This window comes from Notothenia rossii, assembly GCF_949606895.1.
Source record: "Notothenia rossii genome assembly, chromosome: 6".
Lineage (NCBI taxonomy): Eukaryota > Metazoa > Chordata > Actinopteri > Perciformes > Nototheniidae > Notothenia > Notothenia rossii.
The window spans coordinates 89,250,688-89,276,146 of record NC_136909.1 but is presented as its reverse complement, the minus strand read 5'-3'; the positions used below and the strand labels follow the sequence as shown (position 1 = coordinate 89,276,146).

Here is a 25,459-nt window from a genome sequence, read left to right as displayed (position 1 = left end):
CAAGTACAAGATCTGAGTACTTCTACTTTTACTCAAGTACAAGATCTGAGTACTTCTACTTTTACTCAAGAGCAAGATCTGAGTACTTCTACTTTTACTCAAGTACAAGATCTGAGTACTTCTACTTTTACTCAAGTACAAGATCTGAGTACTTCTACTTTTACTCAAGTACAAGATCCGAGTACTTGCATTGAAATGTGAGTTCAAAGTGAAATTCAGAATCTCTGGAGGAAGTGGATTATCAGCCATGATGTCATGTGATATATTTTCTGACTTCCTTAATGCAAAACAGAAGCGTGCACCGACACAAAAACCAGGTTAATATGAGTTTTATTTGCATTGAAAATGTTAAGAGACATTTAAAGGTAAGCTCTGTAGTTGGAGTGTATGTGTAGTTCACATTATACAGAGGGGGATCACAGTCGATTGGTTTAGATAAGTCTCTGAAAATGGTCAGACTTCATATCAATAGTTCAGCAATCATGTTATAATGAAGTAAAAACCCTCAGACTCAGGTTGGTACTAACTAACATCAGCTGTGATCCTGAACAGACTGAACTATCTGGGCAGCAGGGAGGAAGCCTCTGGAACAGGAGGAGACTCTTCCTCCTGTTCCAGAGGAACCAGAGACACTGATCCAGAACCAGAGCCAACTAAAAACCCAGCATAGAGAGGTTCAGTGAATGTGGTTCTGATGGTGTGGAGGTGGATCAGTGTGTCAGAGGAGACTCTGTAGAAGGAGAGAGAGCCAGCAGGATGATCCAGATACACTGCTACTCTACCAGAGGAGGAGGAGGAGGAGGAGGAGGAGGAGGAGGAGGAGGAGGAGGAGGAGGAGGAGGAGGAGGAGGTGTGTGTTTCTCTCTTATTGTGCCAGACAGAGTAACCACCACCAGAGCAGCTCAGACTCCAGGACTGATCATTCCTTCCAAACACACAGTCCTCTCTCTCTCCTCTCCTGCTGAGTCCTCTGTAAGTCACTGATATATGAACCCCTCCGGTCCACTCGACCTCCCAGTAGCAGCGACCAGTCAGAGCTTCTCTACACATCAGCTGAGACCAGAAATCAAACCTCTCTGGATGATCAGGATATGGCTGCTTCTCTCTCACACATGTCACCTTCCTGTTGTCCTCAGACAGTTTGAGGTTTCTCTGTGCTGTGTTTGTGTCGAGTGAGAGTTCACAGGAATCTGAGGAGAGGAACAGCAGCAGTTATTCATCTATCAGCTGTTCATTTATTGACACTTTGATGATGAAGGTTATATCTGAAGATTTCATGAATCAAATTAAATCACACTCACACTTCCTCAGACCGGGTCTCAACCATCGGACTCCAGCAGGCTCCATCCTGAAAGAAGGAGGTGTCATGGTTATGGGTTTATGTTGATATGTTCCACTTTTATTTTGAAAAGTGTTCACCCCCACGTTATGTCTGTCACTTCCTGCCTCTTGTCTTTAGTTTCCCTCCTCTGCCTGATTGTGTTATTGTTCTTCACCTTCCCCCTCCAGCTGTGTCTTGTCTTGTGATTACCCTTCTGTGTGTCTAGTCTTGCTTTCCCTTGTGTTCCTTGTCTGACATCATTTTATTTCTTTACCAATTAATTATATTATTTTTAGTTGGACAAATGTAAATTCATTTAATTTAGTTAACGTAATAATTTTATTTCGGCAGTATTTGATAAAAATGAGTTGGACTGACTCAACTTTTATTGCGCTTTTAGTTTCAGTTGGGGCTACGAATATTTATTTGATGGAAAACCTGCCCACAATTGAATTGAGTTCATCCAATGAGTTATTTCTTTGTTTTTCGTATCTTGTATTTTGAGGTGATACTGTGATAAATAAAAAACAAAACGGTTTTAATTAGGTCAACTAAAATATGCGTCACATCCCGCTACGGTCCCGCGCCTTTTCCTGCGGGTGAATAACCTGACCCCCGGCTCTATGAGCAAACTATGGATAAATCAAAGAAAAGTACCGGAGGAACACAGGATTTAATTCTGTGTGGACAGAGTGATCTGCTTTCACAGCAAACGATGCTGGTTTACCGGTATGTTTGATATGTAGAGAGAAGTTGTCAAAGGTGCTGCAGCCTTTACGTATCGAGGGACAACACGGGAGAGGAAGACAGCTGACGATCTTCAGTCACCGTTCAAACTCTTTTTAGGGTGCAGCTATATGTTTTATTTATTTCAAAGTGGGTCAATTTGAATTGTATTTTTTTCCCTTCAAATGTGCAGAGGACTCCCCAAGTGCTGTTTAATGTATGTAAGTAGGCCTGTGTATTATTTTTAATTCTCCTTATAAAACGGACAAGTCAAATCAAGCAATCTGATTGGTTCTTAGCCGTGATATACTGAGCGTATACCACGGGTAGAATTGTAAGTTACTTTTCACAACAAGTCAGTATCCCTCCGCGTCTGAGAAAAACAGTATACCGTTGGGCTGAAAAGCAAACTGGAACAAGAAAGCAGCGGAGAAGTAACGGGGCAGAAGCCCTCCTTTTTGACGCAGCGGTCCAGACATAGACATCAAACGGCAAAACATATTCAGTGTGCAGTTCCTTTGGCATTAGGGCAGGGATATCTAGATACTTTTGAAGGTCTAACATAATGAATTGGGCTACTTTTAAAGCAAGGAGCGATGTTTTCAAATCTGTAATCAAAGAGGTCCGCAAAAACGCTATCGACCAATCAGATTGCTTGATTTGACTTGTCAGTTTTATAAATATATTTAAATTTCTTCCGTTACGAAACAAACTTACAAAGCATAAAATGGAAACATTTAAGATTAACTTCGACCTCCGGGGGGGGTCTTACTATAGTATGGAGGAGTGGATTGAGCTGTGCCTATCTCCAGAGAGCACCTAAACTACGACATGCAGAGCTCCGTGAAGAGCAGGTAGACCAACTGGAAAAGTACCACCATTCAAAAGCTTTCTGATGCGGGTCTTGAAACAAAGCAGAGAAATGATGACCGTTAGTGGCCACAGGTGCGAAAGCTCTCTCCAGAGCTACTGGAAGCCCAATCTCGGGGACCGGAGAAAGTGGAGCAATATTCTCGCCACGCCAAGCAACAGCCTAGAACAACCTCAACCTATACAAGTGACCAGGTAAGCCATGCTACTGATGCTGGACAGGTTTTCAGTGGATGCACAATAAACAGCAACATACACATTAATGTAAATAAACAGCCAAATAATGGATCAACGCTCTCTGTCTAATATGTTCACTTGCTGTTAGTGTTGTTGCCTAGCAACCACCTTGCACTATGTTTCGTGCAGAAGGTAACGGAGGGACTATTTTATTTTGAACGTCATTATTTACAAATAAAAACTATTTAAATTAGAGTGTGTATTTTTCTTTCATATTGCCACACTTGGTAACCGTTTTATAAAAGCAATAGCTCACTTCAGGCCGTGATATATGCTCATTATATCACAGCTAAGGGGCGTGGTTCGGCCCGACGCGAAGCGGAGGGTCGACAACCCCATTAGCTGTGATATAATGAGCATATACCACGGCCTGTCGTGAGCTATTGCTTAATTATAAGAGTTCTTTGTTTATTATTAGAAGTAAACAGTTTTATGTAATATAATAAATGCAAAAAAACTATAGCTTTTGTCGATGATATAACAATAAATACAACTTTATAAGCTATCAAGCTATCAAATATGTTTTGCGGCTCCAGACAAAACAAATTGTTGGAAAAGGGGGCAAAATGGCTCTTTTGGTCAAAAAGGTTGCAGACCCGAGTTAGTCCAATCTCAAGAGGAAAATAAATGAACTTTATTTCAAAGGTATCTCTGATGCACAGAATTCACCAGACGTCTGATAGTTCCTCGTTGTTTTTAACAGAGGGAGGGGCCAGTTAGTGCTTTATAAAATAGGAGAAGCACTTCTGATCAATTCAGATACCGGAGTGAGTGTAGATCACATCCATCAGGAGTGACGATCTCTGCTGTGTGTTTATGTTGTTCGATGGATCTTGATCTTTTTAGCAACAATTAGACCAGAAAAACAAGATGTTGAGCATCCTGCTGGCCAAATAGAGGTTTCTCCTGAATATATTGTAAAATTTGGTCTTGAAATTAAAATGAGAATTGAAATCAAGATCAGAATCTAAAATTATAAAGATGTTGCTGTTGTGTCTTTTCTGCAAACAGAGAGCTTCTGCCTGTGTCCTCAGTACCCTTCAGTGTTATTGTCTTGGCCCATGTTCTTCAGGTTTGGATCTTTGTGACTGTTTTGAAAACTAAAATGTACATGAACACATATATATGTTTATAATACCTGAGAGTGTCCAGTCTCCAGAGAGGATCCTCCAGTCCAGCAGACAGCAGCTTCTCTCCTGAGTCTCCTGGATGATTGAAGCTCAGGTCCAGCTCTCTCAGATGGGAGGGGTTGGAGCTCAGAGCTGAAGCCAGAGAAACACAGCCTTCCTCTGAGACCAGACAGCCTGACAGCCTGAAAACACACACACACACACACACACACACACACACACACACACACACACACACACACACACACACACACACACACACACACACACACACACACACACACACACACAAAACAACATACGTCACATAATCTGAGGTTACTGCGAGCACTGGAGGGTTAGTTCAGAAGTGGGGTAACATTAACATGATAACTACTTTCCTAGTCCCAACCAAACACCCACTAATCTCTTTCAACAATCTGACAACATTACTAGTAGCTTTTAGATTTCTTTGATATTTCAAGATCCCACAATGGTGAACAAAAAAACATAAAATATATTAATCGAATGAATTGGCAACAAAATAAACTTGACAGGTTGGATAGCAGATAAGAAAATACAATATTGTGTGGGTTACATCCATTAATGTAAATCCCAATTTAAGAATCCTGACCTGAGAGTCTCCAGAGTACAGTGTGGACTCTCCAGTCCAGCAGACAGCAGCTTCACTCCTGAATCCTGCAGGTCGTTGTTACTCAGGTCCAGATCTCTCAGACTAGAGGACTGGGAGCTGAGGACTGAGGACAGAGCTGCACAGCTTCTCTCTGACAGGTTACAGCCACTCAGTCTGAAGGGACAATTAAATATATATAAAATAATCTGCATTTACCCTTTCCATATATTGTATTTTAAAATATATCTGTTGTATTTATTAGGTAACCCCCTACAATTCATTATTTTGACTGACGGAGATCATTTTGCATAATAGTTGGATTTAAAAGCAAATGTTATGACAAAATTGTAAAACTATAAAGTGGATAACGTGGGGAGATAGTGTTTTCTTTGGCAAAACAGATGAAAAGCTAAAGTAAATTACGTTTTATATAGGCTGTAAAGATTGGCCAATCACAACTTGTTCAATCAAATATTTGAGTAAAGAAAACCTAGAAATGTATCCAGTAATGATAAATGTTATTTAAGCTTAAGCTTTAATTAAGTGACTAGCAGTTCAATACCATGTTTTGAAAAGCAATTTGGTTTTAACTGCAGGGAGTGGAGATAGAGTCAATTACCCTCCCCAGTGGTGTTTCTATATGTACAAAAGTGGTGGGGCACAACAAACTTAGATGTCTATAGGCCTATATAAGCTTCTGCAGTGACGTGCAGTGACGTTCATGGCTGGTGAGGCACTGTCTCTTCAGGTTTACAAATATTATATTTTGACCTAAATAAAAATATAAAATTATTTTCTAAAGCTTTTTTAGTCTGATGCTTCGATTAATTTTAAACAGACAGTTCAACAGAAGGATACCCCATCCATCCATCCATCTTCTCCCACTTATCCGTGGTCGGGTCGCGGAGGTAGCAGTTCCAGCAGAGAGCCCCAAACTTTCTTTTCCCTGGCCACATCAACCAGCTCTGACTGGGGGGTCCCAAGGCGCTCCCAGGCCAGAGAAGAGATATAATCCCTCCACCTGGTTCTAGGTCTACCCCTTGGTCTCTTCCCAGCTGGACGTGCCTGGAACACCTCCCTAGGGAGGCGCCCAGGTGGCATCCTAACTAGGTGCCCGAACCACCTCAACTGGCTCCTTTCGACGCGAAGGAGGAGCGGTTCAACTCCGAGTCCCTCCCGGATGACTGAACTTCTCACCTTATCACTAAGGGAGACACCAGCCACCCTGCGGAGAAAACCCATCTCGGCCGCTTGTACCCATGATCTCGTTCTTTCGGTCATGACCCATCCTTCATGACCATAGGTGAGGGTAGGAAGGGAAATGGCCCGGTAGACAGAGAGCTCTGCCTTCTGGCTCAGCTCCCTTTTCGTCACAACGGTGCGGTAAAGAGACTGCAGTACCGCTCCCGCTGCTCCGATTCTCCGACCCATCTCACGCTCCATTGTTCCCTCACTCGAGAACAAGACTCCGAGATACTTGAACTCCTTCACTTGGGGTAAGGACTCATTCCCTACTTGGAGTGGACAGTCCATCGGTTTCCTGCTGAGAACCATGGCCTCAGATTTGGAGGTGCTGATCCTCAGCCCAGCCGCTTCACACTCTGTGGTGAACCGATCCAGTGAGTGCTGAAGGTCGCAGACCGATGAAGCCATCAGAACCACATCATCTGCAAAAAGCAGTGGTGCAATCCTTAGTCCACCGAACTGCAGACCCCCCCCCCCCCCCCCCACGACTCCGCCTCGAAATCCGAACCATGTATATTACAAACAGGATTGGTGACAAAGCGCAGCCCTGGCGGAGGCCAACCCTCACCTGAAATGGGTCCGACTTACTGCCGAGGACCCGGACACAGCTCTCGCTTTGGGAGTACAGAGATTGGATGGCCCTGAGTAGAGACCCCCTCACCCCATACTCCCGCAGCACCTCCCACAGTGACTCCCTGGGAACCTGGTCATACGCCTTCTCCAAGTCTACAAAACACATGTAGACTGGATAAGCATACTCCCAGGCACCCTCCAGGATCCTTGCGAGAGTAAAAAGCTGATCCGTCGTTCCACGACCAGGACGGAATCCGCATTGTTCCTCCTCAATCTGAGGTTCGACAATCGGCCTGACCCTCCTTTCGAGTAACTTAGAGTAAACTTTCCCGGGGAGGCTGAGTAGTGTGATGCCTCTGTAATTGGCACACACTCTCTGATCCCCCTTTTTAAAAAGGGGAACCACCACCCCGGTCTGCCACTCCTTCGGTACTGTTTCCGACTTCCACGCAACGTTGATGAGACGTGTCAACCATGACAGTCCCTCAACACCCAGAGCCTTCAGCATTTCTGGGCGGATCTCATCCACCCCCGGGGCTTTGCCACTGTGAAGTTGTTTGACGACCTCAGTGACCTCCCCCCGGGAGATTGGTATCGATCCCCCGTCATACTCCAGCTCTGCCTCTAACATAGAGGGCGGAGTTGTCGCGTTCACGAGTTCCTCAAAGTGCTCCTTCCAACGCCCTAACACTCCATCAGTTGAGGTCAACAACGTCCCATCCTTACTGTACACAGCTTGGATGGTTCCCTGCTTCCCCCTCCTGAGGTGTCGGACAGTTTTCCAGAACAACTTTGGTGCCGCCCGAAAGTCTTTTTCCATGTCTTCTCCGAACTTCTCCCACACCCGCTGCTTTGCCTCGGCCACGGCTGATGCTGCTGCCCTTCGGGCCTGTCGGTACCTTGCAACTGCCTCGGGAGTCCCCCGGGATAACAAATCCCTGAAGGCCTCCTTCTTCAGTCGGACGGCTTCCCTGACCACCGGTGTCCACCAGGAGGTTCGAGGGTTACCGCCCCTTGAGACACCTAAGACCTTGAGACCACAGCTTCCCGCCGCGGCTTTGGCAATAGAGGCTTTGAACACCGACCACTCTGGTTCAATGTCCCCAACCTCCACAGGAATGCCCGAAAAGCTCCGCCGGAGGTGTGAGTTGAAGGCCTCCTGAACTTGGGCCTCCTCCAGACGTTCCCAGTTCACCTGAACTACACGTTTGGGCTTAGCAGGTTTATCCAGAGGCTTCCCCCGCCACTCGACCCAACTCACCACCAGATGGTGATCAGTTGACAACTCCGCCCATCTCTTTACCCGAGTGTCCAAAACATACGGCCTCAGGTCCGATGATACGATAACGAAATCGATCATGGACCTTCTGCCTAGGGTGCTCTGGTACCACGTACACTTATGAGCATCCTTATGTTCGAACATGGTGTTTGTTATGGCCAATCCATGACTAGCACAGAAGTCCAGTAACAAACCACCACTCCGGTTCAGATCAGGGGGACGGTTCCTCCCAATCACTCCCCTCCAAGTGTCTCCATCATTGCCCACATGTGCGTTTGAAGTCTCCCAGCAAGATTAAAGAGTCCCCTTCAGGAGCCCCATACAGGACTCTTTCCAGGGTCTCCAAGAAGGCCGTATACTCTGAACTGCTGTTGGGTGCATAAGCACGCACAACAGTCAGAGTTTTCCTCCCCATAACCCGCAGGCGTAGGGAGGCAACCCTCTCGTCCACAGGGGTAGACTCCAACAACGAAGCACCCAACCGGGGACTTGTGAGTATCCCCACACCCGCCCGGCGCCTCACACCTTGAGCAACTCCGGAGAAGAAGAGAGTCCAACCCCTATCCAGAAGTAAGGTTCCAGAGCCGACGCTGTGCGTAGAGGTGAGCCCAACCAGATCCAACTGGTAACGCTCCACCTCCCGCACAAGCTCCGACTCCTTCCCCCCCAGAGAGGTGACGTTCCACTGGGTCTGGTCCGTCGAGACCCTCTGCCTTCACTGCCATCCTTCTGGCAGCGCACCCGACCCCATCGCTGTTTCCCGTAGGTGGTGGGCCCGTGGGACGGAGAAGCGGAGGTGTTGCCCACGTCGCCTTTTCGGGCTGTGCCCGGCCGGGTTCCGTGGCAAGCCCGGCCACCAGACGCTCGCCGACGAGTCCTCCTTCTGGGCCTGGCTCCAGAAGGGGACCCCGGGCTTCCTCCGGGCCGGGTAAAAAGGATACCCAAAAAAATGTAATTTCATCATTTAAATATTGAATTGTTCTCTCTTAGTAAGATCCCATTTCAATAAAATTGTGGTCTTACCTTGACTTGAAGATGAAGTCCATTTGGCTATCCTTCTGGACAAACATCTCTATTACATTTTTGTAAAAGTCCTCCTTATCTTCTTGTAGTTTCAAAAGTCTATCATAAATCTAATCGATAGATTTATGATTCAAAAATTATAAAAGTAGAGTAGACATGTGGATATTATCCGGCTGAACAAAACGTGAATTTATCTAACAGGTACGTTTCCCACGGATCTTATTTTGAGCTATTTTCTAAAATCCTATGGAAAAATCTCATTGCTATTTGTGGAGGGAACCCGAGCGCAGCTTACTTCCTGGTTTTGGGACGCGTCTCTCTCCCCCCTCTTCACACACCACACTTTTCGCGGCACACGTACTTACAGCCAATCAGCTCTGAATGATGTGAGATGACGTATGGTGGGGATGGCAGCACTCTGCCCCTATGGTCATAATTTTTTTGCCACACAGATTAAGGCCCAATCCAATCCCAAACCACTCCCTCGACCCTACCCCTCCGTGACGGAGTGAACTCCGTCTGTAGCCACACTCACAGCTCAACGAGGCTCCCTCCTGTCAGATGGAGGGAATAAATACAGCAGCAAGCTTTGGGACGGCCTCCCCTCTCTCCGGCAGAAACAGGAAATGCCGTAACTGTATGTAACAACGGTTTCAAATCAGCATCTCTTTGACAAAAAGTTTAATCAGTGGATGTTTGCTGGAACTACTTGTTAACAGCTTGTTTCCTGACGGACACACACAGCGTGACTCCGGTCAGGTAGAGACCGGTCTCAAGTCAGCATCGCTGTTTGAGGGCTTGATAGCCCACTCCCCCTCCACATCGCTCCACACTTGTTGGTTTGGAACAGCCCTCAATATGGCGGACCCTCCGCGTGAACGCGCAAACGGAGGAGCAGGGTGTAGGGGGCGGTTTGGGAATGGGCCTAAATAGGACAATACTCTGAGCATGCACAGTGTAGTTTTTACAGTCACTGTTCAGTTAGACAGTGAGAGGGAGGGGCATGATCGGGTTTTGTCCCACATGGCTCTAAACAGCTCAACAGGCACACACTGTAGACACTAATTAGAAGAACACAGACTAAAACAGCAATGAGACGAATCAAATGATTAAACATGATCTTAAAACATATTTTATGTCTTTTTTTATTTATTTTTTGCATTTTGTTGTAATCATTATTTTTATTTCTAGGTGGGGCTGTGCAGCATTCCCACCTCTAAATAGTAGGATGCTAGGAGGTGGTCTCCTCGGGGCCAAGACTGGTTCAGAGGACCCCAGGCGTAAAATCCGACACCCTGCGGACACATTGCCGCTGACGGTTGTTTCCGGAAGATGAGCTACATGCTAAAGATCAGAGTCAGCTGTGCCCCACCTGCCCCTAATGACCAGTCGCCACTGACGATCCCATTGTACTCGCGTACTTCCCCCATGGGCTACAGCCTCCCAACATATACATATTTATTCAGAAGGTAACTTAACATATCAATGTATCCTGACCTGAGAGTCTCCAGAGTACAGTGAGGACTCTCCAGTCCAGCAGACAGCAGCTTCACTCCTGAATCCTGCAGGTCGTTGTTACTCAGGTCCAGCTCTCTCAGACTAGAGGACTGGGAGCTGAGGACTGAGGACAGAGCTGCACAGCTTCTCTCTGACAGGTTACAGTCAATCAGTCTGAAGAGACAATAATCAACAAGAAGAAATCTGCATTTATCGTCACAAAGCTATAAATATGGGACAGAAGGGAATAATCCAAGGCCCATCGCCATCATAAGATACTCGTCTGATCCGATTTTTCTAACTGATCACAATCATTTTTGCAAACTTCTTGGATTTAAAGTTTCGTTTTTTTAAATGTTGCAAAACTTAAGTGTGAAAGTTAAGTCTTTTCATCAAAGGCAGAACAAAATTAGTCAAAAATGTGTCAATCTCAGGATCTAAAGGGTGACAAAACATAACTATTTCAATACATTTGGGTATAGAAAAATCCTGACCTGAGAGTCTCCAGAGCACAGTGTGGACTCTCCAGTCCAGCAGACAGCAGCTTCACTCCTGAATCCTGCAGGTCGTTGTTACTCAGGTCCAGCTCTCTCAGACTAGAGGACTGGGAGCTGAGGACTGAGGACAGAGCTGCACAGCCTCTCTCTGACAGCTTACAGACACTCAGTCTGATGAAGGAAAGAAACATAATATGTTAAAAAGATGAGCAGAACATGTAAACCATGATGTCTGAATGTCTCTGTACTCACAGAGCCTTCCTGGAGGCTTTGACCACTGGCAGCAGCCTCAGAAGAGCCTCCTCTGAAGCAGAGTATTTCTTCAGGTCAAACACGTCCAGATCTTCTCCTGATGACAGTAAGATGAAGACCAGAGCTGACCACTGAGCAGGAGACAGATTATCTGTGGACAGACTTCCTGAACTCAGGGACTGTTGGATCTGCTCCACTAGAGAACCATCATTCAGTTCATTCAGACAGTGGAACAGGTTGATGCTTCTCTCTGGAGACAGATCCTCATCCATCTTCTTCTTGATGTACTGGACTGTTTCCTGATTGGTCTCTGAGCTACTTCCTGTTTCTGTCAGCAGACCACGTAGGAGTTTCTGATTGGTCTCCAGTGAAAGACCCAGGAGGAAGCGGAGGAACAAGTCCAGGTGTCCGTTTGGACTCTGTAAGGCCTGGTCCACAGCACTCTGGTAGAGATGTGTTAGTTCAGGTTTGGCTCTGAAGACTTTAGACTCCTGGGAGGTTGTTGGTTCTTCTGACAGCAGGTTGACTCCAGACTTGATGAAGGTCAGATGGACATGAAGAGCAGCCAGAAACTCGTGAACGCTCAGATGGACGAAGCAGAACACCTTGTCCCTCTGGTACAGTCCTCTCTCCTCTCTAAAGACCTGTGTGAACACTCCTGAGTACACTGAGGCTGCTCTGATATCGATGCCACACTCTGTCAGGTCGGACTCATAGAAGATCAGGTTGCCTTTCTGCAGCTGCTCAAAAGCCAGTTTCCCCAGAGCCTCCATCATCTTCCTGCTCCCTGGACTCCAGTGTGGATCTGTCTCAGCTCCTCCATCATACTTGATGTTCTTCACTTTGGACTGAACCACCAGGAAGTGGATGTACATCTCAGTCAGGGTCTTGGGCAGCTCTCCTCCCCCTCTGGTTTTCAACACCTCCTCCAGAACTGAAGCAGAGATCCAGCAGAAGACTGGGATGTGGCACATGATGTGGAGGCTTCGTGAGGTCTTGATGTGGGAGATGATGGTGCTGGCCTGCTCCTGATCTCTGAATCTCTTCCTGAAGTACTCCTCCTTCTGTGGGTCAGTGAACCCTCGGACCTCTGTCACCATGTCCACACACTCAGGAGGGATCTGATTGGCTGCTGCAGGTCGTGTGGTTATCCAGAGGCGAGCAGAGGGAAGCAGCTTCCCCCTGATGAGGTTTGTCAGCAGCACATCCACTGAGGTGGACTCTGTGACATCAGTCAGGATCTCAGTGTTGAGGAAGTCCAGAGGAAGTCGACTCTCATCCAGACCGTCAAAGATGAACACAACCGGGAACTGATCAAACCTGCAGATTCCTGCGTCTCTGGTTTCAGAGAAGAAGTGATGAACAAGTTCCACCAAGCTGTACTTGTTCTCTCTCACCACATTCAGCTCTCTGAAGGTGAATGGAAATATGAACTGGATGTCCTGGTTGGCTTTGCCTTCAGCCCAGTCCAGAGTGAACTTCTGTGTTAAGACTGTTTTCCCAATGCCAGCCACGCCCTTTGTCAGCACTGCTCTGATTGGCGCATCTCTTCCAGGTGAGGCTTTAAAGAAGTCTTCTTGTCTGATGGGTGTTTCTGGTCTGTCTGGTTTCCTGGATGCTGTTTCAATCTGTCTGACCTCATGTTCATCATTGACCTCTGCAGACCCCCCCTCTGTGATGTAGAGCTCTGTGTAGATCTGGTTCAGAAGGGTTGGGTTTCCTGCTTTAGCAATGCCCTCAAACACACACTGGAACCTCTCCTGCAGGTTAGACTTAAGTTCACGCTGACACACTCCAGAACGACTTCCTGAATGAACACACAACAAATCAGATCAATGAGTCAAATACATCCTTAAAGAATGAGGATCTGAATATACTTTGTTCCATCTCTTGAGACTTTAGTCAACATTTATCCAGCGTGTTAAATCTCTATAGAAACCCTCTTACTGCTCTGCAGACGGTCAGCCAGCTCCTCCTGCTCCATGCTCCTCAGGAAGTGCAGTGTGATGTTCAGAAATGCCTCTCTGCTGCTCCTCCTCTGCTCTTCATCCTCACCGTCCAACACCTCCTCATCCTCCCTCTGACTCTCTAAGCATTCTGGGTAATCTGAACTCAGAGCCTTCTGGATCTTCTTCAGCTCGTTCTTCACAAAAGTGATGATGTTCTCCTCCAGCAGCTGGAACAGAATACATGAACAACACAATCAAACTAAAGTCACCAAACATCAGATCCATGTTGGACAGACTGACCATCTTCGGAGGATGTAACAGAATCTGATTACGTTATTCGGAAAAAAGCACAAACAATGCACCTATGACGTGGGCCCCACCTTCGGGCTCTCTTCCGTATAAATAGGAAGTAGGCCCTACAATCCACTCCCACCTTTCTTCAGCACTCCGTTGCAGAAGCGCTGTCAGGCACAAAGCTCTTTTCAGAGCTGTTTACTAAAAACATTCCTGGTTCCCCTGGGCCCATCCTCCCTCTCCTCCGGACGGGGGAAACAGGGCGTGGGCCCGGTGTCAACCCGACATATGAGTTTCGACCGGAGCTCACGGTGTGAGTCCTGCCGGGGATTAGAGCACGCAAACGCGGCTCTCACTCCCCAGGTGTCGTGCACTCATTGTGTCCGTCTCCCTCTGGCCCACAGACAGTGGAGAGCGGACGCTCTCGCTGCTGCGGCCGAGGATGATTGGCTAGTCCAGCAGTCTTACTCTGTGGACCAAGCCCTTTATTTATTGGATACACACCTCCGCTCATTCCTCAGCAGGGTTGAGCGTGAACGCGCCTCAAAGTCCAGTTTACGAGCCTTCTCCTAAACAGAGACAGGATGAGAGCCGGTGTGAGAGGCAGTGTGTGGAGGCCCCCTCGCCGCCTTTTCGGACCGGGCCCCTCTTGGGTTGCTTCACGGGCAACGGCGGCGAGGGCTCTGACGTGGCTCGTCACCATGACAACCACAGCACATCCAGAGCATGTCGCACACTCTCAGAGTATTACTCAGTGACGACGCGTGTGTTCGATGGACAGATGGATAATAATAAGCAGCAAGGCTCACCTAACCTGTGGGTTATAGGCAGCATGGCTCGCTGCATAACAGGCTGTCTTTAAAACCTATTGGTTTTTAGGCAGCCCGGACAGCTCTCCTCCGGAGCGTCACACCCCGCGGGGCGGTGACAGCCCTCTCCGTGATGCAGCTGTTAGGCATGATATCAGCTGGTCTCCTTCACAGCGAGGAGACTTCCAGAGGTGGTTTATTCGCCTGTGTATCGACCCCGTGCGTCAGAGGAGACGCATGGTGTACATTCCTCCTTCCGTGGGTTTGGATTTAACCCACTGGAAAAATCTCCACGTCAGTGGGGGGGCCCCTGAGCAGAGTGACGTCACACCCCGCAGTGTTCACAGACGCATCTCTCGCAGGCTGAGGAACGTGCATGTCGCAGGCAGTGGGGGGACAGTGGCTGGCTCACTTGTCTCTCCATATAAGCGTGCGGGAATTACTCTCCGTATGGAAAGTGATCCAGCACTTGTGTTGATTCGAACAGACAACAAAGTAGCGATCAGCGCAGCTGCTGAACACACACCCTACACAGCCAAATGGACAATGTTCCGTTTGGTGTGTAGGGAAAAGCCTGGACCCCGTTACGGGCCCCCTGCCTCTTGCTGTCGTTCCTCCAGCTGTTGCTGGACAGGAATCGGCTTATAGCACGGTCAAAACATACGCTGCTGCCATTTCATCTTGCCACGTAGGTTTGGTGTCAGCACGGCGTTTAGTCACCCTCTGACAAAACGTTCTCTACGGGGAGCACAGAGACTCAGACCTGTGTCACACGCTTTAGCACCTCAATGGGTTTGGCTTTAGTGTTACGCGCACTGAGTGAAGCTCCTTTTGAACCGTTAGATCAGGTTCCCCTGAAGTTCTTGTCAGCCAAAGTAGCTCTGCTCTTGGCTCTATCAGCTAAAGGGTGAGTGATGTGTCTGCTCTCTCTGTGGCTCCGTCAGGTCTCCAGATCCAAGGAGATGGCAGATCAGCTGTTTTGCGCCCTAACCCGGCTTTTATGCCAAAGGTGATCACAAGCTCTTTCAGAGCGAGAGTGATCACCTTGAAGGGCTTCTTTCCCCCTCCTCACACATCAGAGGAGGAAGCCACATCTCATCTCCTCTGTCCCGTGCGCGCGCTGTCATGCTATATTGCACGCACGGCTGCCTTACGCAGCTCGTCCGTTTGTGCATTACAGAGAGCGCTCATTAGGGCAGCCTCTGTCTGCACAGCGCCTGTCACACTGGTTGTGTGAGGCTGTGTCACAGGCGTATGTCTCCTCTGGGGTGGATCCCCCGGAGAACATCAAAGCGCACAGCACCAGAGGATTTTCCTCCTCTACGGCGTTGCACGCAGGAATGACAGTGGAAGACATTTGCACCGCTGCATCTTGGTCTTCCCCCTGTTCTTTTATTCGTTGTATTTGAGGGATGTTTCCTATTCCTCTCTGACACACTCATTACTGAGTGTCCTGTCAGAGTGAGTAATGTCAGGGACTCAACTGCGTACCCTCCCTCCTGCCTGTCGGCACTTAGAGAGCTGCCCTTTTCCCCTCTTTGATCGTTTTAACAAGTGGGACTTTGGTCTCTATTTTTTATAAACGACAGGTAGCCTATTTAGCCTACCTTCTTTCCCTTATGGAGAATATTCATTTTTTAAATGCTATATTCCCTGGGAATGTGATTCTCCATTACGCAGGACGAAATGGACATGGGTTATTAATTGAGTAGGTGTGTTTTTGTGGTTCTGGTAAAGGACGGACCAGTGGGGCGTAGACTACATCCTGCTTCGCCCTTAACCCAATAGCGATAGTCTTAGAGGGCGAAGCCTTATACGATATAGAACTGGGGTTACGTACTGTAACCCAGTTTCTATGAGTATAGGCGCAGCCCTCTAAGGTTCGGGCCCCACTGGCTCCGCGAATAGCTGAAGAAAAGCTGTTTGTCTGGGAGCAGATTGTGGGGCCTACTTCCTATTTATACGGAAGTGAGCCCGGAGGTGGGGCCCACGTCGTAGGTGGGCGTGGATTAAGTATGTCAGTTCTGCACACGTGCAGTGGGGATTATCCAATAGTGATAGCCTTAGAGGGCTGCGCCTATACTCATAGAAACTGGGGTTACAGTACGTAACCCCAGTTTTCTACCCAAGGTTTCTCTTTGTTTCATGGTGAGGAAAGGGAGCCATGATTGGCAGAAATAGCTCAGTCCCTTTGGACTTGGTTTGAGAATCAAAGTCGCAGTTCAAGCCACCAAATAAGGAGTGCAGAATGGTACACGGAGACGTGCCAGTTTGCCTATTGGACACTGCCAAGATACCCTTGAGCAAAGCACCACACCCCAACACTTCTAAACCAACTATATCAAATACTAAAATATTGGATGTCTAAGCCACCGACAGCTCAGTGGTTGCCGGTGGTTCAAGTATGCTGGTTCAACTCCAGAGGCCGCTAAAGATTCAAGGTCATATTCTCTGTCTAAAATGTGCACCATAGAAATGATTGGACAGAACAGATGTGAAGTAGCTGTAGTTCATGTACAGACCATAAATGTGGAGTCCAGCTGTGTCTGATGCTGCTGGGCAGACTGACCTCTGGGAACCTCTGAGCTCTGCTGGTCCTCTCTGTGAGGAATCATGAAGAGATAACTCACATTATGTTGCAACATACAGAGACACACAAAGACACACACAGAGCAGTTATATAAAGATGGTGTGTTCTGTCAGAATTGATCATACATGTTATGGCTGTATCTGTGTGTGTTCCTATGCTCTTTTCCCTCCATTAGATCTACCCAGATGTGCTGCATTAATGCAACCAGGTGCATGACACAACCCAGTCTCACTGCATTTCGTGTTATAGTGATGATATGTAATCTATTGATTCGTGTTCACCAACACCATTTCCCCCTTTTTTTCGTGTCACACAGAACGATTTGAAAAGCAATGTATTTCTATTGGTAGTGTGTTTCGTGCCTGCAGCACGTCTTTCTGTCCGGTCGGGTCTTGGAAGACCAGAAGCTGTGTGGTTCATAAAAACATCTTCTTACTCAATATCAAGCCACGATTATTGTTTTCATTTTAAATCGTATAATGTCTGACTTTTTTTGCCGTCTGTGAGGAAAATAAATGGGGCTCAGAGCCTCAGAATACTGAAATCTGTATTTTTAAAATATTTTTTTCCTTCTAATTTGTTACTCTTTTCTAAATAACACACTGTTATTTACTCACCAATAACACACAATTATCCTTGTTTTTTGGCGTCCGTCAGGAACTGAATTTCAAAATTAAAAAACCGGAAACAGACGTAGGCCTATAATGGACATTTCGAGCATCATTGCGATACACAGCCACTGAACTGATTACCCAAGATCCTCAGCTATGGTTTAAGCTCGGTGATTGGATGTTTTAGCCGCAATGCACGTTGGGATATGGTGTTAATGCGATATGAAATCCGAAAAACGTTTCAGAGTTTAGGATAGCCGAAGACATACTACACTACCCATAATCCTCAGATATCGTTTGGGACTACAGTCCCCTTGATTAATCTTCAAGCCCTGGGGTTGGATGTTGGAGTGGCAGTGCACCAAGGTTATGCCGAGCGTCAAACAGCTCTTTGAAATCGAACGAAACCACGACAAACTATTCAAAACTGGACTCGAACGCCCCCCAGAACTACACATGCTGGCTGTTGTGTTTCCCAACATGTTCTCTATGGCACGTCTCTACTGGGAATTGTAGTTTTAAAAGACGTTTTCGTTTTTTTCCCAAAATTTGAAGTTGACAGTATTAAACTGAGTACAGCCCTGGAGGTTTAGGCGATAGGAAACACATTGGTATCAAATGTAAAACATGTAATTAATAAATGGGTGAAAATCGCTTGTGTCCATAATGGGCAACATTAATATATACCCACATGACAGCTCATTGTTACTTTGTAATTCTACTCCACTACAATTCAGAGGTTAAACTGGTATTTTTACTCCACTACATTTATTTGAGTTACTTTGCAGATTCTGATTAATGATGTGAAATATAAACAACCCTTAAATAAGACTTTAGTTACACCTGAGTAAAACTCAAGGTGATTGTCACGTGCCAACAATCAGGAGAGATATTTGATAGTTGGTGCTTGAGAAGACTTAACATTTATCTGAAGATCTCTATAAAGTATTCATTACTCGTTATTCTCTACTAATAGTTACTTAAAGACTGTATAATGGCTATTTTGCACATCCCTTTCAAGATTTCAAGACTTTCTAAGGTTTATTGACATATCATATACATAACTAATTCAATTACGTGCTTTAACCACTAGGCGGTGCACACAAGGTACACACAGCCATAATAAGTTTGTATTATTAGTGTAGGACACTTATATGTATAACATCTGAAGATGTGTAGTTTTATTCATGTTTTCACATAATTTTACAGGATATTGCTATACTATTTCACAAGTTTTACTTCTAATATCTGATTTAAAAAAAATCACGGACAGAAAGGTATATCCGTCATTTAATGGTAAGCTATTGAAATTCTGAATCCATAGATGTGTCTCACTGTCTCCCATCACCCAAAACCCCTGACTGTTCTCTCAACTCAGTATTTACATTCTTTAATTCAAAGAGAATCAGTAATATCTTTATAATCTAATCAGGGCTCTATAAATAGAGAACTACGGCAGATGTGTGATATTGAATGCAGCCGAACCGTGTATTACAATGCCGTTATGTGATGACTTCCAACGAGAAAAGCAAGCACACTTGGAATAAAGTATATATATATTTTTTTTAAATGTTTTTCAGATTTCATATCACATAAACACCATATCCCAGCGTGCATTGCGGCTAAACAATCCAATCACTGAGCTTCTAGCTGAGGATCTTGGGTAATCAGTTCAGTGGGTTTAGTGGTGTGTATCGTAATGATGCTCGAAATGTCCCTTATAGGCCTACGTCTGTTTACGGTGACTTTATTTTGAAATTCAGTTCCTGAGGAACGGCTAAAAAGCCCAAGATTTTAGAATTAAACAAATAAATAAAAACAAGGATAAGTGTGTGTTATTGGTAAGTAAATATCAGTGTGTTATTTAGAAAAGAATAACAAATTAGAAGGAAACAAATATTTTGAAAATACAGATTTCAGTATTCTGAGGCTCTGATCCATTTCTTTTCCTCACAGACGACAAAAAAAGTCAGACATTATACGATTTAAAATAAAAACAATAATCGTGGCTTGATCTTGAGTAAGAACATGTTTTTATGAACCCCACAGCTTCCGGTCTACCAAGACCCGAACGGACAAAAAGACGTGTTGCAGGCACGAAACACACTACCAATAGAAATACATTGCTTTTCAAATCGTTCTGTGTGACACGAAAAAAAGGGGGAAATCGTGTTGGTGAACACGAATCAATAGATTACATGTCGTGACTATAACACGAAATGCAGTGAGACTGGGACGCATGACAAGATGCACCTGCTGTTGGTGAATGGCAGCTAGTAGTTTGTCTACATGTGGTGATCCTTTTGGTTTGTGGATGTTGCACTTCATGTAGAACACCAGTGACTTCTGACTTTGTGCTTTCTTTTTCACTTCATGGTTAATCTGTGTCAAAGCAAGACATTTGATTCTATTCATTATCAAAACTCACACTTGAGAATGGCGTCCATCTTTGAAGTGAATCAGATGACCCTTAGACCGGTCACTCTTCATGGACACACAGCTGGGTGCAGGAGACTCTTCTCTCTGCTGCTGGGAACTGAGAGAAAGACAGAAATGTACTGAAGATGCCTCTCAATTTAAGGATATATATATTTGTATTCTTTGTTTGTGTTCTTTTAGTAAGTCTTATTGATTTGATGGTTGTCCACACGATTTAAAATTGTCCGCACGTTTTTAATTGGTCAGTGGTAGAATTTTGTTAGCCCCATAGGGCCGTCTAAAGGTGGGGCGTAAACAAAATGAAATTGGCAATTCTGTATCTCACTACCGAGTGAGGATAAGAAAAAGAAGCTCTCCAGTTTCTATTAACAGTTTTGAATACTCACACATGGTCATAAGAATGGCGTCTATCTTTGAAGTGAATCAGATGACCCTTAGACCGGTCACTTTTCATGGACACACAGCTGGGTGCAGGAGACTCTTCTCTCTGCTGCTGGGAACTGAGAGAAACACTGAAATGTACTGAAGATGCAAGATTTAAATTTCTGCTTTCAACTTTGGTATTTGGCTGTGAAAGTTATCTTTTTCTTTAGGTGTCTGCAAACAAAAACCCAGATACCAACAAAGGCTGGAACATATGGCCCTCAGACAGGAAGCTCTTGTGAATTGCTGCTACGAGTCCCAATATCTTTACAATATGTCCCCAAAGTCCTCAGATCTGAAAGTGAGTGGAGCTAATCCCAATCCCTCACCTCGTAGTCCCCATACCACTGCAGGTATTCTCAAGAAATCTGAATCCATCTGAAAGTCTGACTTCATGTGGTAGACTTTGGGGAGGAATTAGATCACCCAATGTTTGCACCAAATTAACACTTTTCACAGTGTTGCATACAACACTGTGAAAATTAGAAAAGCTATTTTAATCTTCGTCTAAGAAAGACATTTGAGTGTATTCATTGTCAAAACTCACACTTGGTCATAAGAATGGTGTCCATCCTCGAAGTGAATCAGATGACCCTTAGACCGGTCACTCTTCATGGAAACACAGCTGGGTGCAGGAGACTTTTCTCTCTGCTGCTGGGAACTGAGAGAAACAGAAATGTAATGAAATCTTTATTTAATTTAATTAAAAAAATTGCTTGAAAAAAAAACGTATTTGGCCTAAAATATATTACTGTGCATTACACCACTGTGTGTGTGTGTGTGTGTGTGTGTATGCGTGCATGTGTGTGTGTCGAATTGGGGACTTTCATCAGCTCCCACACCAGTAATTCGGGGACGCCTTTCCCTTTGGGGACCAAAACCACCGTCCCCAATTAGATTGAATTGTGACTGTATTCAGAATGCTCCAAAATGTGTTTTAGCATAACAATCTCAACTGTCCCTTAAACTGCCTTTTTCAGATTATCTATGTGTGAGTCTGCTCACCACTCCACCCAATCTGTGTAGAACTCTACATCGCCCCTATTGGTAGTGTGAGGAATTCCCGGGTCCCCAAAAGTGAAGTTTTTAATATTTTTTGTTAAACTAAAATCTCAAGTGATTATGATAATGTTGGCGCTCCCAGTAATACTTTCACTCTCTAAACCTTTCAGAAAGTGGTGTCCCCTTAGGGGAGGTGTAAAGTTGTGCGTCCCCAAAAATGACTTGTTTGGTATGTGTGTGTGTGTGTGTGTGTGTGTGTGTGTGTGTGTGTGTGTGTGTGTGTGTGTGTGTGTGTCTGTGTGTGTGTGTGTGTGTGTGTGTGTGTGTGTGTGTGTGTGTGTGTGTGTGTGTGTGTGTGTGTGTGTGTGTCTCTGGTACTTACTCCTCCACATCGCTGGATAGTAGATTCTGTATTCTCTGTACCTGCAGCCGGACGCTTCCTCTTCCAACCGGAACCTGTTCCCTCTCGCTGTAAAAGCAATCACTATTTCCTGATATAATGAGACAGTACTTTTTTGCGAGTTCAAAGTCATATGAATGTTTTAAAGATCTAAGTCAGTTACTGATTTACACACAAACAGACCAGTTAGTTAAAGATGGTTGTTCTGCCATGATTCAGAAAAACCAGATGCAACAATACTGATGGACGACCGATTCTGTATCTGACCAAGAACAACAAACCCATCTGTTAAAGGTCCCATGTCATGGCCATTTCCACTGATCATAATTCCATTGTTGAGGTCTCCTAGAATAGATTTATATCGTTCAATTTTCCAAACTCACGTTGGTTTCTCAAACAGCATCTCTGTAAACTACGTGTATTCACTCTCTGCCTTTAACGGCTCGTTGTAGCTCCAATAGCTCCAGCCCCCACCCTCCCTATGAGCACAGTGTGCTCTGATTGGTCGGGACGTTGTGAATCGCGCTGAGCTCCTTGGAGGTGTTGTTTCCTTGTTTAGCGATACACAGCGAAACACAGCCAAACTCATCCTGAGCACACACAAAGTCACGGCCGAAGTAAAAACAATAAGTGTGGCTTGATATTGAGTAAGAAAAAGGTTGATAAACGCTGTGAGAATGGGTCTGCAGAGAGAATGGGTCTGCAGAGAGAATGGGTCTGCAGAGAGAATGGGTCTGCAGAGAGGATGGGTCTGCAGAGAGAATGGGTCTGCAGAGAGAATGGGTCTGCAGAGAGGATGGGTCTGCAGAGAGAATGGGTCTGCAGAGAGAATGGGTCTACAGAGAGAATGGGTCTGCAGAGAGAATGGGTCTGCAGAGAGAACAGGTCTGCAGAGAGAATGGATCTGCAGAGAGAATGGGTCTGCAGAGAGAATGGGTCTGCAGAGAGAACAGGTCTGCAGAGAGAATGGGTCTGCAGAGAGAATGGGTCTGCAGAGAGAACTTCAGAGAGATCCCAACTGTCTGTTATCAGCCTGCAGCCAGGGAGGAGAGATCAGCAGAGCTGCCTGCACTGAGTGTGTGTGTGAGGAAGTCCGTGGATTGGGCGATTTGGACCAATCAGCGGGGACTTAACGTAACGGCTCCACGGATTGGTCCATTTGGTTCCGGGTACGGTATGACATCATTCCGTACCCGGAACCAAATGGAAGAATCAAATGGACAATGACGTATCTCCAACGAGGCGTTTTGGGGAGGTCTTCTCTGTGTTAGAGTTTTACTCCCTACAGGGTGTACTTTGAGGGTTTTGACTCTGCAGACCGTTTACATGAATAAAAACCTTCATAACAAACAAGGGGACGGGTAATAACCGGAAAAGCATGAAATGGGCCCTTTAAATTAACATTTTTGAAATACTTACACCATGTCAGAAGAACCACCTTCATCTTGGAACTCCACCAGATGACCCTGAGGCCGATCTCTCTTCATGGACACACAGCTGGGTTCAGGAGACTTTTCTCTCTGCTGCTGGGAACTGAGAGAAACAGAAATGTACTCTATGCAATATATAACAAAACCATGTCAGGCTTACATATCTATTACTGTGCAAATCACTGGCTTGTTTTTTCTTTTTAATTTGGATGTCAGCCGGATGTTCTATTAGTTAATACTGTGACCGTCCGGAGAATCCCAGGTCTGTCTATGTAAAACATGAAATCTGAGTTTTGAAAACTGCAACTAGTTCCAAAGACTTCAGCTACAAATCCCCTATATCTCTCTGACGGTACGTCCACACAGCAGCGTTAAAAAAATCTTGGAGGTGGGCGTATCTGAAGCTTGGGGAGTTTTTGCAAGCAACGCGACCAACAACCAATCACATGAATCTCCCGCCCCCGACATACAAAGCAAAAAACTACTACTGTCTATGGTGTCTTATGCTACATTCCATGCTGGCTAAAGATACTGTCTATGCTTGCTAGTAATGTTAAAACGAAGTAAACTTGATATAAACTCTCCAAACAGGCGAAAACCTACCAGTTTCACCCACTGTCTCTGCCCCCTCCCTCCATGCCTGGTTCCTCCGGTTTGTATCCCGGTAAGTTAACAGGGACTGGTCATAAAGAACCGGGTGATTTGCTACAGCAATAACTCATTTCTCCTCCATTTTCAGGAATATATATAGGAAATGAACTGCGGTCTGTCTCTCCCAGTTTACACGCGGTTTGATTATTGGCTAGCGCTTGTACTGTCAGATTTGCATAAACGGGATTTGATTAGCTGATGCTTCCAGCTCAGCTTCAATAGTTGAACATTGCTCAACTTTTGAATCCTGAGATGCCTGGAAATCTCCGCTTTGCTTCCCACAATGCATTTTGGCGAAAAGTGAGGCAAAGTGACGTCACCCCATTCAAAGTGAATGGACAGAAACGTTGGAAGATCTTTTTAACGCTGCTCTGTGGACGGGCCGTAACTGGTCCTTAGACATCTTAACTAGTCCTCAGATCTCTCTGCATACATTGGTTCTCTTTTCAAACACTGGTTATTCCACCATATCAATACATTATTTCTGAGTTATTAATTAACCGAGTACACATGATCATTCTATCTATGAAAGCACTTTGACCCCAAGAGGCCTCAATAAATATGAAATATGAGCCTTCATAAGATAAGAGAAGCATCAAAGTCCAAACTGCAGTCCAGAATCAGAATTTAATCTGAATGTGTTTTATAGATTTACAGGTTTGTGATGAGTCAATGTTCAGGAGAAAAGGTAGGGAAACAAGTCTTTGCAACTAGTCCCTAAATCTCTGAAAATACTCCATGGACATCTTGACCAGTCCTCAGATCTCTCTGCATTGATTGGTTCTTACTTCAAAGACTATTTTTTCCATCAAAACAATAATAAACTGTTTCTGAGTTATTAATTAACAGAGATCTTTCTATGAGAGCACTTTGACCAACAGACGCCTCGATAAATATGGAATATGAGCCTTCGTAAGATAAGAGAAGCATCAAAGTCCAAACTGCAGTCCAGTATCAGGATTCAATCTGAATGTGTTTTATAGATTTACAGGTTTATTATGAGTCAATGTTCAGGAGAAAGAGCAGAGACAGTAAACAGCCAGTCAGTGAGAGAGAACATGTTGAAGGGTGAAACAGTTTCAAACATCATGTGAAGTGTTGAGTGTGATACCTTTCCATGTTGGTGATAACCTGCAGCCACCTGATGGAGACAGACACACGGCTTCATTATTACTTTAATGTCATTATATTTGTTAGTGATGAGGAAATAACATCTGTTTCTACATGTAGACTTTAAAGACAGTGAGCTGTAGTTTCTAACATCAATTGTCAGATAAACTGAGTGCTGTCATTCTAAAGACAGGAGGTGAACACATGAACCCACAAAGAGCAGCTGTTTGAAACATTAGACACTGAATGAATCAAAGTCCCACTTACTCAGTTTCTTCTCATGAACTCCATCAGCTGTGAGGACCAGGTCTGTGTAGAAGAAGAGTTTCCTGCTGATCTGACCATGTGCTCCATCAGCTGTGAGGACCAGGTCTGTGTAGAAGAAGAGTTTCCTGCTGATCTGACCATGTGCTCCATCAGGAGTAACTCCTCTGCTTCTTCATCAGTCCTCTGTGTCCAGCACTCTGATGAAGCAGTGTGACGCTGCA

At 45.4% G+C, this 25,459-nt stretch overlaps 1 protein-coding gene across 1 annotated transcript; it reads right to left on the bottom strand.

The window, feature by feature from the left end:
* Positions 1–313: 313 nt before the first annotated feature.
* LOC307044273 (uncharacterized protein) lies at positions 314–25,459 on the bottom strand. Its single transcript, XM_079689366.1, has 15 exons — positions 25,239–25,459; positions 24,973–25,002; positions 23,200–23,313; positions 21,763–21,864; positions 20,926–21,039; positions 20,342–20,455; positions 19,945–20,052; positions 16,838–16,916; positions 13,211–13,439; positions 11,264–13,070; positions 11,009–11,182; positions 4,898–5,071; positions 4,293–4,466; positions 1,302–1,348; positions 314–1,190 (listed from the first exon to the last, which is right to left on the bottom strand). Exons 2-15 carry the CDS (start codon positions 24,978–24,980, stop codon positions 559–561), a joined length of 3,876 nt encoding a protein of 1,291 aa, XP_079545492.1. The 5' UTR covers positions 24,981–25,002; positions 25,239–25,459; the 3' UTR covers positions 314–558.

Excerpts from the sequence above, each read along its gene's own strand:
- LOC307044273 (XM_079689366.1), bottom strand. Across the intron at positions 21,040-21,762 it reads CTATCCAGCGATGTGGAGGA|TTCCCAGCAGCAGAGAGAAA; the intron begins GTAAGTACCAGA and ends TGTTTCTCTCAG. Across the intron at positions 16,917-19,944 it reads GATGGACGCCATTCTCAAGT|AGAGGACCAGCAGAGCTCAG; the intron begins GTGAGTTTTGAT and ends GATTCCTCACAG.